The sequence below is a fragment of the Fonticula alba genome, assembly GCF_000388065.1.
Source record: "Fonticula alba strain ATCC 38817 unplaced genomic scaffold supercont2.1, whole genome shotgun sequence".
Lineage (NCBI taxonomy): Eukaryota > Rotosphaerida > Fonticulaceae > Fonticula > Fonticula alba.
Genome location: NW_009242971.1, coordinates 3,362,390 through 3,377,460, shown reverse-complemented (window position 1 = coordinate 3,377,460; position 15,071 = coordinate 3,362,390). Strand labels below are relative to the sequence as shown.

Below are 15,071 nucleotides of genomic sequence, written 5' to 3'. Positions count from 1 at the left end.
CCCCCCCCCCGAAGGAAAAGGCGGGATCCGAAGCAGGGGGTTGGGTGACCCCGGGGAAGATCCACAGCGCTTGGGCCGGGGCACGGGGCGGCCCTCGGCTCATCCAAAATGCCGGCGGGCGGGAATTCAAATTAGCGCCACGCTGCCAACGCACGGTTTTGGAGAACGATCGTTTTGTGCCCCCAGGGACAAGCGTAACGCAGCCTGGGTAGAAGAGCCACCCCCGGGGGCAAATCGCCCGCCGAGCGAATTTGCATGGCTCGGAGGGAGCGGCGAGGTTGCTTGCGCATGCACGCCTGGCCGTGCCGGGCACTCTCTCGGGCGCCGGCCGACGGGCCGGGAAGCCAGGCAGGCCCACAATTAATGGGCTAGCCATGCAAAACATAACCCACAAGCAGATCGCCCCTTGCCGAGACCGAGCCACGGAGAGGTCGGCCGAGGGGGGGGGGGAGGGCGCGACATATGGTGATGGCACGCACAGAGTGTTTCACACTCCGCCCCGTGTGCTCTGGGGAGATGCCACGGCTACCGCGTCTTCCCGACGGGGGAAGGCCGGTGAGCCGGTATTATCGGCGTGCACAGCATCTCGGCCAATCAAGAGGCACACTCCAGACGGTTTTTCAGTTTCTTCCTCGCCCTCTCTCTCTCTCTCTCTCTCTCGCTCTCGCTCTCGCCTTACGCGCCCCACCCGCGCTCCTTCGCCCGCGAGACACCTTCTTCGGGCCCGTAGCATAGCCGTGTCGAGTCGCTCCATCGACGGAGGTGCTCCCTTTGCCCGGCCGGAAGGCTTGCTCTCCCCCTCCCCCTGCCCCCTCCCCCCGCTGCGTCGTGCCAGGGCCTTTCGCCGGTCAGTCCGATCGGAATGTCGCGTCTAAGAGATAGGCTCCGCTTGGGTCGGAGCCCGGCTCTTGGTGCCGGGCCCGGGGGCGAATCGCCCGCCACGCCGGCCGAAAGCAGCTCGAATGTCGGCTCTCCCCATGAGGGGCTGCGTCCGGTGGGGGCCGCCGCCACCGGGGCCGAGACAGCGCCCAAGTCCCGGAAGAAGCTCTTCGGGTCTCTCACGCCGCGCTTCCGGGAGTCCCCGGCCTCGGGGCCGACCGACCGGTCGCCCAGGCCGCCGGCCGACGAGGCAGGCGCCCGCACACAGCCACCCACCCCGGCCCCGGAGTCTGGGCCCGTGTTGCTGCAATCCCCGGCTCCGGCGGGCCCCGGCGCGGCCATGGCCATGGCGCATGATGTGGAGCCACTGCCGCCGACCCCGACGCCGCCAGGGACCTGGGCCTCGCAGCCGGCCACGCCCCAGCACCCGTATCATCCGCAACATCCCTATGCCCAGGATTACCCCCTGACAGAGGTTCCCCACATGGGGCAGGAGCAGCGGGCCTTCCCGCAGCAGCCGGCCCAGCAGTCGCACTTCCACCAGGCATTTGCGCCGCCGAATCTCCACCATCCAGTCGCCACGGGGCACTATCACCACCACCCCCCCCCCGGGCACCTCCCCCCGGCAGGCGGCGACCCGTACCCCTACGCACAGCAGCATGCCGCCCCGCCGCACTTGGCCATGCCCATGCATCCGGGACAGGGGTACCCCGCAGGGCCAGGCTCTGCGGCAAATGGCCCGATGCCCCAGCCGCCGGTGCATTTCGCCGAGGTACGCCCAGGTGGTGGGGCATCGCTCGTCGCCCGGCAGGGCCACTAACCCCGCGCTGATGCGGGCCGGAAGTACCGGTCCCTGACGGAGAGCACATACAGCCGCGAGCGCGACAGCATCCTCCGGGACCCGAATGAGATGAGCTTCGTCCGGCCGGTGGCCCTGGACGAGGAGATCGCCGCGGCGGCCGCATCCGGCCGGCGTCTGGTCGGCGGCCCGCACCCCGGCGACCCGGCCATCGGCGCCCCGGGCAGCGCCCCGGCCGAGGGGCGAAATTTGCGCGAGAAGTTCCTCGCACGCAGGACCTCCGCGCCGTTGGATGCCCTGCAGCTGGAGCCCGGCCCTGCCGGGGACCCGGGCAGCCACCCCACTTCGTATGGGCACCCTGAGGCCGGGCCCTACCCGCCATCGGGCCCGTACACCCGGCCGCATGGCATGGCATTGGCCGGGGCGGTGGAGGCGCCGCAGGCGCACCCGGCCCCACGGCCGGGCCCTGCCAATGGCGCCGGGCCCGGGCCCGGCCTCGGCCAGTGGAATCGCAAGGGGTCGCGGAGCACAGACCAACTGCTGTTGGCCCAGGTGTCGCCCCCGTCGGCCGCCCTCCCCGGGCCCGGGGGGCCCCATGCTGACGGGCAGCAGCTCCGGCTGCGGGAATTCCGCACGCGGCTGCTGTCCGGCGACCAGGACACATCCCTGGCCCCGGGGCACCGGCTGGCCGGCGATGGTGGCGGCAGTGAGGCGGCTCGCCGCGGCGCGGCCACGGTCTCCGTGGGACCCAGCGGCTACCCGACCTTCGGCGGGCCGCGGGACGCCCGCACCGGCTCCTTCGATGATCCCCTGCGGGATATGCTCAACTGGGCGGACGTCAGCCAGCGCGGGGCGGCCGGCGCGGCCGCCGCCACCGCCACCGCCACCGCCACGACCCCCATCAGCCCGAGCGCCGGCTCGTCGATCTTGTCGCCGACGGCCGGCGGCCGGGCGCCCCCGGTCCCGGCTCCATATGACCCGGTCTCCGGGACCCCCGGCGGCCCGGCCTACCCCCGGCCGGCCGCCTGCCCGGGGGAGCATCCGCTGCTCCACGAGGCGGCTCTCCTGCCCCGGGCCGAGGTGGAGCTGCTCCGCTTGCAGGACCGCTCCCCGGCGGCCTATGGCGATGGGACGGTCATTGCCGTCATCGACACCGGCATCGATCCCGGCGCTCCGGGGCTTCAGTATTGCGCCGTCCCGCGGAACTCGGCCTACCCCCGTCCACCGAAGATCATCGACATCATCGACTGCAGCCGCACCGGGGAGGGTACGTTGACCGGTGGCCTGCTCCGGGGCCCGATTTCCCGCGCCCCCTGCGGGCAAGCGCCCCCCCCGTAGCCGGGCCCGGGCCGCTGCCCCGCGCAGCCCCTGCTCGCCATTGTGCCATCCATGTCGCCGACATGCCCTGACGCTCCTCGCCCCCGGCGCGCCGGCCCCACCCCCTGCCGGGCCTTCTCCCCGCACGACCATCCAAGTCCCCCTGTCGTCGGTGGTCGAGCTGGACGCATGCCCGGCCGAGCCCGGGATCCTGGTCACCGTAGGCCTGACGGGCCGCCAGATTCGCCTGCCCAGCAGCTGGGGCCTGGCCCGGGGCAGCCCGGTGGCCCTGGGAGTGGTCCGCGCATGGACCCTCTTCCCCCGCTGGGCCGTGCGCAAGGACAAAGTACGTGGCCATCCCTCGGAAGGGGGTCCCCCCCCCCCCCCCGGCGTGCCGGGCTTGCCGCCCTCCTCCCCTCTCCCCGCGCGCGCGCGCGCGCGCAAAGCAGCCGCAGCCAGTGGCCAGAGCCCACTCGGAGACCGCCAGGACCCCTGCCCTTCTCCTCGGCCCCTCCCCCCCTGTCTGCCGCCCTTTCCATGGCAAAGGCATTTCCACTGACCGGCATCCCATTCACCGGCCCAAGGAGGACCGCGCCCGGCGCCGGACGCAATTCGCTTCGACCGTGCTGTCGGCCCTTTGCCGGCTCCGGTCGCAGGTCCGTGCCCGGGGCCGGACTCAGCGCATCGATGCCGAGGAGTTGGCAGACGCCGCGCGGCAGCTCGTGGAGCTGCACCACCTGTTCGCCAATCGCGGCGCCTCGGAAAGCGCCCGCCGGGCCGGGCTCCTGGACCCGCCGGTGCTGGGCCCCGGGGCCGGCGGGGGCGGCGGTGCCGCCGCCCCCGCCGCCGCGGCCGCCGCCGTGCCGCCGCCCGGGACACCCACCGCCGCCGAGCTCCTGACCCAGCTGGATGCGCTGGAGCAGCTGGTCGAAGCCACGGCCCCCGCCGACCCGGGCCCGATCATGGATGTTGTGGTGTTCCGGTGCTCGCGCACGGGGCTCCTGCGTGCCGTGGTCGACACCACATGCACCGGCAGCCTGCTCCAGCGCATGCCGCTGGCCAGCTTCCGTACGTGAAGGCGGCATGCCCGGGCGGGCCGCTGCCCGCGCCGACGGATGGCGCCCCCCACCGGGCAGGGCGGGCAGGGTGGCGACCGAGCGCAGGGGACACGCCGAGGGGGGAAGGGCCAGCCGGGCTGGTTGTGGGGTCTCCTCGCCGGGGTCTGCCGGTCGGTCAGGGGACCGCCTTGTCACAGGGCGGGGAAAGTGGAAAAAAAAGAAAAAGAAAAACAACCCCGTAAGCCACACGCCGCCTCGACACTAACCATCGGCCATTTGCCAGGCCACGAGCATGGCTTTTCCCAGCTGGCCCCGGCCGGCTCGGGGGACATCGGCCGCGCCATCAACTTCACCGTGGACTTCGGCGACTTCACCAGCCAGCCGAATGGCCTGGCCCCGGGGGCCGAGGCGGCCCTCTCGCCCATGACCCCGGGGCTGGCGGAGGATCCGCGGTCGCCGCTGCGGCCGGCGGCCCTGCTGGCCATGGCCACCCACCCGAGCAGCCCCACCGCCCGGCCGGGGGGGGACACCGCCGCCGGGGCCCTGGCGTCGGACCTGCCGGACACCGTGTGCCTGGTGACGGCGTCCAGCGAGCATGGCACCAATGTGGCCGCCCTGCTGGCCGGGCATCATCCGGATGCGCCGGCGCGCGGGGGCGCCGCCCCGGCGGCCCAGCTCCTGTCCCTGCGGATTTCCCCCGGCCCGGCGGCCCCGTACACCGGCCTGCAGGATGAGCCGCCGGCCAGCAGCGGCGTCTGGGTGGACGGGGTGGAATGCTCGCGCGCCGTGGCACGCGCCGTCCGCCTGGCGGTGGCCCTCGGCGCCGACATCATCAACATGTCCTACGGCGAGGAGGTCCGGTGGGGCCCGGACTGCGGGGCGACCGGGGCCGGCCCGGCCGCCGGCACCCCGGCCGCCGGGCTGTATGCCGCCTTTGCCGAGGCCCGCCGGGCCGGGGTGCTGGTGGTGTGCAGCGCCGGCAATCGCGGGCCGCTGATGGGGTCCTGCGGGGCCCCGGGCGGGGCCTACGGCGCGGCCACCGTCCTCCCGGTGGGCGCCTACCTCAGCAGCCAAATGCAAGCCCTCACCCATGAGGCCGTCACCTCGGAGCTGAACATGTGCTCGCGGCCGGCCGGCCCCGGGCCCGGGCCGGGCATCTACCCGAAGCTGGCCGCCTCGCCGGGCCCGGAGCCGGACATGGACCCGGACGACCCGATGGCCCGGCTGCTGGAGCTCGAGCGCGCGCACCTCAGCCAGGCCACCGTGCCCGGGAGCCCGGGCTGGGAGGAGGACTTTGCCCAGCAGTGCCGCGATGGCCTGGCCCCCGGGGCGGTCTTTCCCTTCACGGCCACCGGCCCGGCGGCCGGCCCGCAGTTTGCCCAAGGCCCGGGCGTGGTGGCCCCGGGCATGGCCCTGGTCGGGGCCGGGCGCTATGGGCTCCTTGGGCCCGGGGCCTCCAATGCGGGCCTGCTGCTGCGCGACCCGCTCGGCACCACCGGCGGCTTCTTGCTGAAGAGCGGCACCTCGATCGCCGCGCCGCTGGTGGCCGGGGCGGCCGCCTGCCTGATCAGCTTCGTGCGCGGGACGCCCGAGCTGTCGGCCGGCCGCGGCGCGGGCGCCGGGCCCGATCGCCACCTGCAGCCCGGGTGCGCGTGCTCCGGCCGCGAGGCGGCCAACACCCATGGCCTGTTCGGCCGGCCCCGGGCCCCGGGCACCTGTGGCGATGCGCACGGGCGGCGGCGCTGCCCGCGTGAGCGCGTCCTGCCGGCGGTCCTGCGCCGGGCTCTGGAAAACACCGCCCGGCCGGTTCGAGGAGCTGAGGTGCGTGCGCCCGGAAGACGGGGGGCGGGGGGCGGGGGGGGGGGGGGGTGCCGCCGGCCGCACTGCTCGCCAGGCGCTGCCCTGCCCGCCCTGGCCGGTGGCACAGGGAGCAAGGGGGCCGGCCGGGGAAGAGGCCACCCGTCCGGTGGTGGGGGCAGCCCCGACATGCGGGAAGACGTTGTGGCCCTCGCGCCGGTCCTCCCCGGCCCCTCCCCCCCCCTCCCGTGGGCATGGCCGCCCTGTGGCAGCAGCCAGGCCGAAGGATCTGTCACTGACACGAGAAATATCTCCCCCCGCCTAGCGTCTGTCCCAGGGATGCGGCTTGATCCGTGTCGACCGGGCGGCCGAATGGCTGCTTCAATTCGTCCGGCTGGGCTGGCATGTACGTGGTTTTGTCGCGGCAAAAGCCCCCGCCCTTTGGGCCAAGCCCCAGGGAGACGGCCTTCGCCGGGCCCCTCCCACCGCGCCCCTCCCCTGACGCGTGCCGGCCCGCTGACGGACACACACACACACACACACGCGCGCGCGCGCGCGCGCAGCCCCGCGAGGCGATCATGACACTGCCGGACCTGCGCCACGCACGATCCTTGGTTTTGCGCCTGCCGCCGACCAGTGCCGACCTCCTGGGGCCGGTGCGCCATCGCGTCCGCCTGGCCGGCGCTGGGGCCGACCTTGCCGGGCATGCCGAGCCGCAGGAGCCCTTCTTGGCGGCGCAATCGTCGGCCGCATGGGTGGTCGTGCCGGAGCGCATCCGTCTCCCCGGCCCGGGGACCGGAGCCACGGACGCCGTGTTTGACATTGTTGTCGATGCCAGTCCCCTCGGTGCGTCTACCCGGCGGCGGTTTTTTCGGGGTTTTTTTTTTTTGCATCCCCGGCTGTCTGGCCCCGAGCAGAAGGCCGGTCGGAAGGCGGCGGAGGAAGAGCACACCTGCAAGCGCCCGGGTCGCATCCCTACGCGCGCCCTTCCCCAGCCCTCGATGTGGCTTCGCACTGTTGCTCACCTCCGGGGATGCCCCTTCGCACGCACACACACACACACACACCAGCACCGGGCCTCCACTCGGCCGAGGTGCTGGTTTTGCCGGGCACGCGGCCAGGGCCGGGCATCCAGCACGGGCCCCTTTGCCGGCTCCTGATTTGCATTGCCCGGTCGCGCTCGCTGCTGCCGCCGCCGCCGGCCGCTCTGGCCGCGGCGGCCGCCGCCTCCGCCACCTCACCCGCTGGCGGCCAGGCCACGGCCCCGGTGTCGCCGGAGGGCATTGGCCCACCCGGTGGCGCCCTGCCCGCCGGGGGGCCGAGCATGACACCGGCCGCCGGCCAGGGGCAGCCATCTGCCACGGCATCTGCCGCAGCCGCCGCCGCCGCCGCCGCCGCAGCCGCCGCCGCCGCCGCCGCCGCCATGCCGGACCAGGGGCAAATCCTGCGTGATGGCTTCTGTCTGGGCACCCGACGCGTTACCTCGCGTAAGCCCTGGCGCACATTCCTCCAAGTGCCGGCCGGGGTGTCCGTGGCCCATGTGTACATCCGCGTGTCGCATCCATCTCAAAGCGAGGCCCCGGCCGCCAGGGGTTCACCCACCGGCGAGGCTGGGGCTGCCGCCGCCGCCGTCGGCCATGCTGCCAGCCTCGGCGGGCGGATCCCCTTTATGGCTCGCGGCCGCCGGCTGCCCAGTGCCAGCTCCCTGGCCACGGCCCCGGTGGAGGCCTTCCTCCCGGCCGGCGGCCGGGGCCCAGGCACCGGCCGCTCGGGCGCCGGCCAGCAGCGAGCAACCCTCCTCGTGGCCGGCGGCTGTGCCGACGACTCGGACCACACGGTCTCGCAGCTGCACCGGCACCTGGTGTGTCTGGACGACTTGCCGACGTCGCCGCCGCTGGCCGCCACCGGCCCGGCCGTCGCCCCGGAGGCCCCGCTACGCTACGTGGCTCCGATGCGCGTGACCGCCGGCTCCGTGTGGGAGCTATGCATTGCCCGCGCCACGCAGCACTCGATGAATGGCATGAGCGGCCCGGACGCCGATGCCTCTTCCTCTTCGCAGCCGCACCAGCCGCAGCCGCCAGCCGCCACACAGGACGAGGAGGGCGGCCCGGCGCCCGCCCATGGCCGGCTCAGCCTCCTGCCCCCGTGCTACCTGATCACAGCCGGGGTGGACATCGAATTGGTGGTCCGCTTCGGCGGAGCCCACCCCGAGTGGGACCAACCGACCCATGGGCACCACATGGGGTCGGCAGCATTCAGCCTGACGGCCGGCCGGCTGCCGGCTCAGGGCTTCCGGCACCTGCGCATCCGGGGGATTGGCGTGCGTTTTCGGTCACTTGCTTCGGGGGGGGGCGGGGGGGGAGGGGGGAGGGGGGGGGGGGCCTTCCTCTTCCCCTCATGCTCGCCATTTCCCTTCGCTCCTCCCGCCCTTGGGCCTCTCGCCATGGGCCCCGCCATCGCATGGGGGTGCCCACTTTTGCTCTCCCACCGGCGGCACCCCCCCGCCCCCCCGGGCGGCCTGAGAGTGGACACCGCTTTTCCCCCCGGCGCCCGAGCACCCATGCTGACATGCTCCCCCGGCCCCTTGGCCACGTTCTTCCCGCTTGGCAATGTGCCAGTGCGCGGACGCCATCCTGCCTCGAGCAAGCCTCCACCATGCGGCCTGGATTTGTCACCCGGCAGAATGGGAACTGGCGCGCCTGCCAGCCGGCCTGGACACACTGCCGGGCGGCACGGCCGGACACTCGCCCGCGCTGCCGGCCACCGCGCGGCATGATATCTCGCCACGCGGCATGTCCACGCCCGACATGGCCCCCCTACCGCCACAGCAGCAGCAGCAGCACCACCACCACCACCACCAGCAACAGCAACAGCCACATGGAGGGAGGCTCCAAACGTCGGGTGGCAACATCTGGCGACTGACGCTGACCTACTTGCTGGATCCCTGCCGGTCGCCGGCTCTCGAGCCCTGGCGGGAGATCTCCCTGCCGGGCCTTGGCGGGCTGCTGTATGAGGCCATCCAAGCGACGGCCGATGTCCCTGGCACCTCCACGGCGCACGGGCCCAAGGGCGGTGCGGCCGAAGGGCGTGCCCCCCCGGCGATCGACCTGCTCCCGGGGATTCGAATGTCCGTCAGCGATGCCGCCAGTGGCCTGCTCCTCTTCACCTGCTCGCCGGCCCAGCCGTGCATCCTCAAAGTCCTGGGGCCGCCAACGCCGGCCAGCTCCCCCCCAGGGCCCGCCCCCCTGCTGGGGCTCCGGCCGGTGGGGGCCCTCCCCTATGAGCTGGCCCACTGGCGCATCCGCGTGGAGGTGGAGTCCTCCTCGCGGCGGATCCTCCGCCAGCTGACGGACTTGCATTTGCGCATGGCCGCACCCTTGGCCCGGCCACTGCGGGTCGGGTGCTGGAACACCCCGACCGAGGCTCTCTTCTCCGGGAAGTCTGACGGTGCGAGGAGCCTGGCCGCTAGGGCCGGGGGGGGTGGGGGGGGGGGAGGGGGCTAGAGAAGGGAGATGCCTGGTCTCATGGGGGCGGCATTTGATGGTCATCCACTCGGGGAAACCATTTCAGAGGGGAGGCGGGCCGGGGCCGCGAGGCATGCGCGCATGTGCAAGCGTGCTCCATCGACATACCCCACCACACACACACACACACACAAACACACATGCTCGGGATCAAGCCCACACTTCCACTGACACCCTCTCCCACTGGTGCCATTCAACTGATGCCACGCGCGCACGCGCGCGTAGCCGGGGTCCCCCGTGCCTTCAATGGCAACCGCCCAGTTCGCCTGCCCCAACCCTCGGCCTATCAGTCCCTGTCGCATCGGTCGATTTCACTGTACCTGTCCCTGACGCACTTGCGCGGGGGCGCAAGCGGTCGCCCGGGCAGCATGAATGGCCAGGCCCGGGGGAACTCACGCGCTGGGCACATGTCTCCGCGCGGCGGGGACCCATCCGACACGGGGGCCGGCCCGGATCCCGCCACCGCCCCGACCACTCTCGAGGCGCTGGCGGCCCAATTGCCGGCAGGGTGCCAGCTACTTGGGGCCATTCGGCTGGATGTCTGCCCATCGACCGTGGGGCATGGCCAGCAGCGTGGCCCCGGGCCGGCGCGCACCCTGGCCGCCGAGGAGCAATTCTCCCCCAACCTCGGCGCATTGCCCTCCAGCAGCTCCGACATCGAGCTCCCCATGGCGGCCGGCGCCTTGGACCCGGGCCACTTGCCCAGCGGGGATGATGCCCCCCGCCGGCCGGCCGGAGGAGGCACGCCCCGGGCATCACCATCCTCGAGGTACTTCGACTTCTCGCACGACGACCTGGACGAGCGCTGGCATGCGGCCGGGGCTCCAGCCAGTCAAATCAGCTCGGCGCGCATCCGCGGCATCCAGCCCATCCCCATCTCCATGTGCCTGGATGAAGTCGCCCCCGCCGGCTGGGGCACAGGGGCCGCCGGCGTGGCCGGCCAAACCCCGACGCCGGGCTGGCTGCACGAGACGCTTGACGCCATCGAGCCGGAGGGCCTTGCTGCCCGGCAGTTGGCCGGCCTCCTGGCCTCGGGCGAGGCCCCTAATGTCGAGGAGGCCACGCAGCTGCTGGAGATGTGGGCCTCGGCACGGCGGTGGCCTCCGGCCCCGGCGGGAGGCCCGCCCAAACCCCCCGGCCCGGCCGCCGACGCGGCGATCCCCATCCTCGAGCACAAGTTGAATGCCCTGACACAGCGCAAAGCCTGGGCGGCCATGGAGGACACCTCCCCCGGAGGGCTGGCCTTTGTGCTGGCCCTGCTGGCAGATGGCCAACTGAGCGTGGCTCTGGCTCGGGGCCAGCCGGGCCGAGCGCTGGCCCTGGTGCGCCTGCTGCTGGTCCTGCACCACGCCTGCCAAGAGTCCCTGGCATCGGCCGTCGTGGCCTTGGCACCGGCCATTGGCGGGACCTTCGGACCGGCGGCCTCGGCCGAAGCGGCCGCCGCTCACAAACAACAGCACCAAGCGGCGGCCCCCGGGGGCGGCATGCGCCGTCGTGGCACCGGCGATGATGGCGGTGGCCCTGCCTGGGAGGCACTCTTTTGCTGGCCCGCTCGACCGGTGAGTTGCCTGTTGGCCACGCGAGCCCGGCTGGTGGACCTGGCATGCACATCGCTGGGCCTCGGCCGTGACGACGCCGGGCCCGATGCCAGCGGCCTCCGGCCTCCGCCACACACCGCCGGGACTGCTGTGCTGACCGACCATCGAGCTCTGAGGCACATGGTCCTCGCCCAGTCGCAGGCGGCCTGCTGCGGCGGCTGCCACGCTGCTCCGGCTGCAGGATCCTGACACACTTGCCAGGCAGTCGGCCTTTCTGTTTTTCCCCCTCCCACGGCCACCATCCAGCGGCCCGGTGCCTTTCCGAGGAAGCATGCAAAGTCGGAACAACCGCAGAACACACACCCGAGGAGTCCAAGCGGCAGCCGAACGACCGAGGGGGACAACCGCCGGGCATCTGGCTTTCGTCCCCCCCCGCCCCCCTGTGCACCCACGACATCCTCCGTCGGCATTAGGCTGAGACGTCCGGGACGTGGCCTCCGAGAAAATAGACATCATCGTGAGCCGGTGGAGCATGTGCGCCCTCGCGGGAGGGGAGGAGGAGGGGAGACCGGAGGGACAGAGGCCCGAACCATGGCAGGACTCCTGCCAGAGGGGAAGGCGGCCGCGAGAAAGACATGAGCAAGCAGTGGGGGACAGGCACAATGCCTTTTCTCCCGTTTGCTCGTGCATGCCCACATGCAAAGGCGGGTGTGCGTCCCCGCCCGTGTGCATGAAGAAAGGACGCTAGCCTGGGCAGCCGAGGGGCGAAAAAAAAAGGAATGTCTAACATACACGTGGACGTGGTTTATTTTTGCCTGGGCCGTGTGTGGAGGGCCGTCTTCTGGAGGATAGAGAGGGAGAGGAGCAGAGAGGGAGACGAGGGGGCAGCGCCTGTCGGCCCCCTGTGTCCCACCACCTGCACGCTTCCCGGTGAAAAAAAAAGAGAGATGTGTCCATGCATACGGGCGTGACGCATGGATATCGGGGGCAGGGGGGAGGTGCAAGTGTGTGTGCGTATGCAGTATGGGGTCATGCGCGCGCGAGATGAAAGATGGGAGGGGGCTCCGCTTGCTGCTGCTGCTGCTGACGATGCCCCCCTCGCCCGCTGTCGCTCTTTTTGTCGCGCGCCGTGAAGGAGAAGATGCACATAGCAACATGGCCGCGGCATTCACACGCCGATGCACACAGCGCCGCCGCAGGAAAATGCACTTACTCGAGCACCACATAGTTGGCTGGAAAATGCGCAGACATGGCCCCACGCGAGGCAGACAACATCGAAGGGTGGGGAAGAAATGCAACCATGAGGAAACATTAGCAAAAAAGGGGGGAGGGGGGCGAGGGGAGCAAGGCGAAACAGAAAGGGCACTCTTCCGGCGGGGGAGGGAAGAGGCGGCCACCATAGCCCAACGGCAGGAGCGCATACAGGAGCAATGACAAAAGGCAAGGAGCAGAGGGCAAACCGAAACGCACCAGGGAAAATGCCAGACTGGCCGTTGTCCAGGCGACCGGTCCACCAGTCCTCCTGGGAGGGTGTCCGCTTGATGATGGCAATGCGCTGGCCCGAGGTGAAGGACAAATCCCCCGGGGTGTCAGACTGATAGTCGTAAGCGGCATGCGCATAGCAGATGACATCCGAAGCCCGGGCAGTCGGGGAGCGCGGCAGCGACGGCGGGATGGAAGACGGGATGGCGGGACTTGAGCGAGCCGCCGGCGGCGCGCTGAACCCCGCGGCCCCGGCGGCCGGCGGGGCACCAAAGCCCGAGGCCCCGCCGGTCGGCGGCGGACCGAAGGAATCGGCCTTGGAGGACGCGCCGGTCGGCGATCCGGGCGGCGATCCGGCCCCACCGGTCGGGCCCGGCGGGCCGCCCGGCGTGCCCGGCAGCGGGACAGCCACCGGCAGAGACGGATCGATGATGCGGGCATTGAAGATCCGAATGTCGACCATGCTCTCGAGGACCGGGGCCATGCTGTCCTTGTAGGTGTCCTCCAGAGCCGGGTCGCCGAGATCCAACTCATTGCTCATCGGGTACATGAGGTTGGTGATGTCGTTGAAGAAGCCGAACTGGAAGCGCACAAGCATCTCGATGACCGGATCCATGAAGGCCACACGCATGTCATACAGCAGCGGCACCTCATTCTTGCACAGCTCATTGTAGTAGTCATACTGGGCCTTTGCCTCGTTGTAGTTCTGCTCGGCACGCAGCATGTCCGAGGGGTTGGAGTTCTCCTTCTCCTGGGCCTTCTTGAGGGCCGTGTAGTACCGGTCATAGTCTACATGCTTGCGATTGCGCTTGTCGATGGTCGACCGAGCGGCCTTGACAATCTCCATGAGCTCCTCGCAGGGCTTCACGACAACCGCCTCAAGGGAGTCGAGCTGCGGGCGACCGGATGATGGGGGGCAGGCAGTTGCCCGGGTTGGAAGGAGGATAAGGGCGGTGTGTGAAGAGGGGGGGGTGAGTCAGACGATGGAGAGGGAGAGAGACAGAGAGAGAGAGAGACAGAGAGAGAGAGACAGAGAGAGAGAGACAGAGAGAGAGAGAGAGAGAGAGAGAGACAGAGAGAGAGAGAGAGAGAGAAAGAGACAGAGAGAGAGAGAGAAAGAGACAGAGAGAGAGGAGCAGAGGGATGAGAGCAAGGACTTTGAGGCGGCCTGATAGACGGAGGGGGAGGTGCAGTTGGGTGGGGAAAAAACCCGACCACAAGTGGGCGTGGTAGAAGCACCGGAGCGTACCATGATCTGGAGCTGGCGCTCATTCCAATCCTTCGACACGCCCACATAGGAGGCGATGGACTGGGCATTCACCGAGGTGGAGGCCAGCTGGGGAGACTGCTCGGCCGAGCTGGCAGCCGCCGCACCAACGCGCGAGGAGACCGGCGCAAAGACCTGCTCGAAGGAGGTGCCGATGGCGGCCTGGTGGTTAAGCAGGCCCTGAACGGCCCTCTGGAAGGCCTTCGTGTCCTCCTGGAGCTTCTTGGCGGCCGACTCGAAGTCCTTGAACAGGATTTCGATCTGCTCGAAGTCAGGATCGTGGGTCTCTATGTGTGTGTGTGTGTGCGGAAAGGGGGGAGGGGGGTCAACGACAGGAGTGGTAGGGAGAGGTCAGTAGAGGGAGTGGTTGCACAGGAGTGGGGAACATGTGTCTGACAGAGGCGGAGAGACGGAAGCAGGGCAGGAAGATGGGCAAGTGCGCACCCTCAGCGTAGCCGGCCTTCTGCAGAACGCGCTGCGGGAGACGGTTGACGGCCTTGGTGAATCCCTTCCTGTGTGTGTGTGTGTGTGCGTGTGTGGAGCGGGTCAGCAACCGAAGTGGTGACATGGGAGGGGGAAGAAAACCCGACAGACAGCCGGAGGGGAAACGGACCAGCTCATGGCGGCGAGGTGAGGCAAGGAGTGGCGAGACGCGGACGGATGGAGGAGGGAAGTGGGGGAGAGGGAGAAGGAGAGAAGGGGAGGCGGGGGGGGGGGAAGCAGGGGAAAGGGGGAAAATGGATGAGGGGCAAATCGGGGAGAGGAGCCTGAATGGATGTCGCCGCGACCGGGCGGCAGCCAGGTCGGATCGTCAAATGGGGTCCGCGTTTCGGACCGTCGCTCCGCGCCCCCACCCACCAAAGAGCCGTGTTTGCCCCGCGCCGGGCCGCGCCGCGCCCAGCCTCTCAGGGGCCGGATCGAGGTCGCCGGCCGCCCCCCACACCCCAGACACCAAGAACTGACAAGGCAACAGTTGTCACCATGTTTGGCCTGGGATAAAATATGTATTTTCTAGTGGCATATGTTGTAAATGCACATGCCCTTGCTCCCTTCCCCCCCCCCAGGCACCCCCCTCGGGGCCGCCTTGGAGAGTTGCTTGCCCCCAAAAGAGGCGCCGCTGATGGCCCACAACCGCCCCGCAGGGGGCCCACACCCAGATCGGGCACATTCTCTGGTAAGTTAGGCAGCTGGAAGCCAATTTCGCGGGCTCATACAGCCGATCCGCCCTCCTTCGTCCCCCGCCCCGCCCCGCCCCGTCCCGCCCCCCGGGTTGTATCATCGGTCTGCTGGAGTTAACGCGCTTGGAGTCTTGGCGTCTGGAGCGGCAATTTCGGTTGACTAACCCCGTTCCGCCCGGCCGGCCCTTCGTCGGCCCTGGCCCCCGAACGGGGTGGATGGTTTTCCGCCCCC

At 70.5% G+C, this 15,071-nt stretch overlaps 2 protein-coding genes across 2 annotated transcripts; one reads left to right on the top strand and one right to left on the bottom strand.

Annotated features, from left to right (window-relative positions):
• Window positions 1-862: 862 nt before the first annotated feature.
• On the top strand, window positions 863-11,161 carry H696_00721 (hypothetical protein; the record flags this gene model as incomplete). The annotated part of the gene is made up of 10 exons (XM_009494604.1): window positions 863-1,651; window positions 1,724-2,945; window positions 3,154-3,341; window positions 3,580-4,063; window positions 4,337-5,874; window positions 6,176-6,256; window positions 6,414-6,696; window positions 6,921-8,170; window positions 8,469-9,297; window positions 9,600-11,161. 10 exons carry the CDS (start codon window positions 863-865, stop codon window positions 11,159-11,161), a joined length of 8,226 nt encoding a protein of 2,741 aa, XP_009492879.1.
• Window positions 11,162-11,693: 532 nt separating this feature from the next.
• H696_00720 (hypothetical protein) lies at window positions 11,694-14,391 on the bottom strand. Its single transcript, XM_009494603.1, has 5 exons — window positions 14,275-14,391; window positions 14,106-14,173; window positions 13,644-13,948; window positions 12,383-13,286; window positions 11,694-12,144 (listed from the first exon to the last, which is right to left on the bottom strand). Exons 1-5 carry the CDS (start codon window positions 14,280-14,282, stop codon window positions 12,122-12,124), a joined length of 1,308 nt encoding a protein of 435 aa, XP_009492878.1. The 5' UTR covers window positions 14,283-14,391; the 3' UTR covers window positions 11,694-12,121.
• Window positions 14,392-15,071: the final 680 nt, after the last annotated feature.

Bases quoted from the DNA above. Each gene is read 5' to 3' on its own strand.
- H696_00720 (XM_009494603.1), bottom strand. The intron at 13,949-14,105 runs GTGCGCACTTGC...ACACACACATAG, and splicing joins GAAGGCCGGCTACGCTGAGG to AGACCCACGATCCTGACTTC. The intron at 12,145-12,382 runs GTGCGTTTCGGT...CGCATTTTCCAG, and splicing joins CCAGTCTGGCATTTTCCCTG to CCAACTATGTGGTGCTCGAG.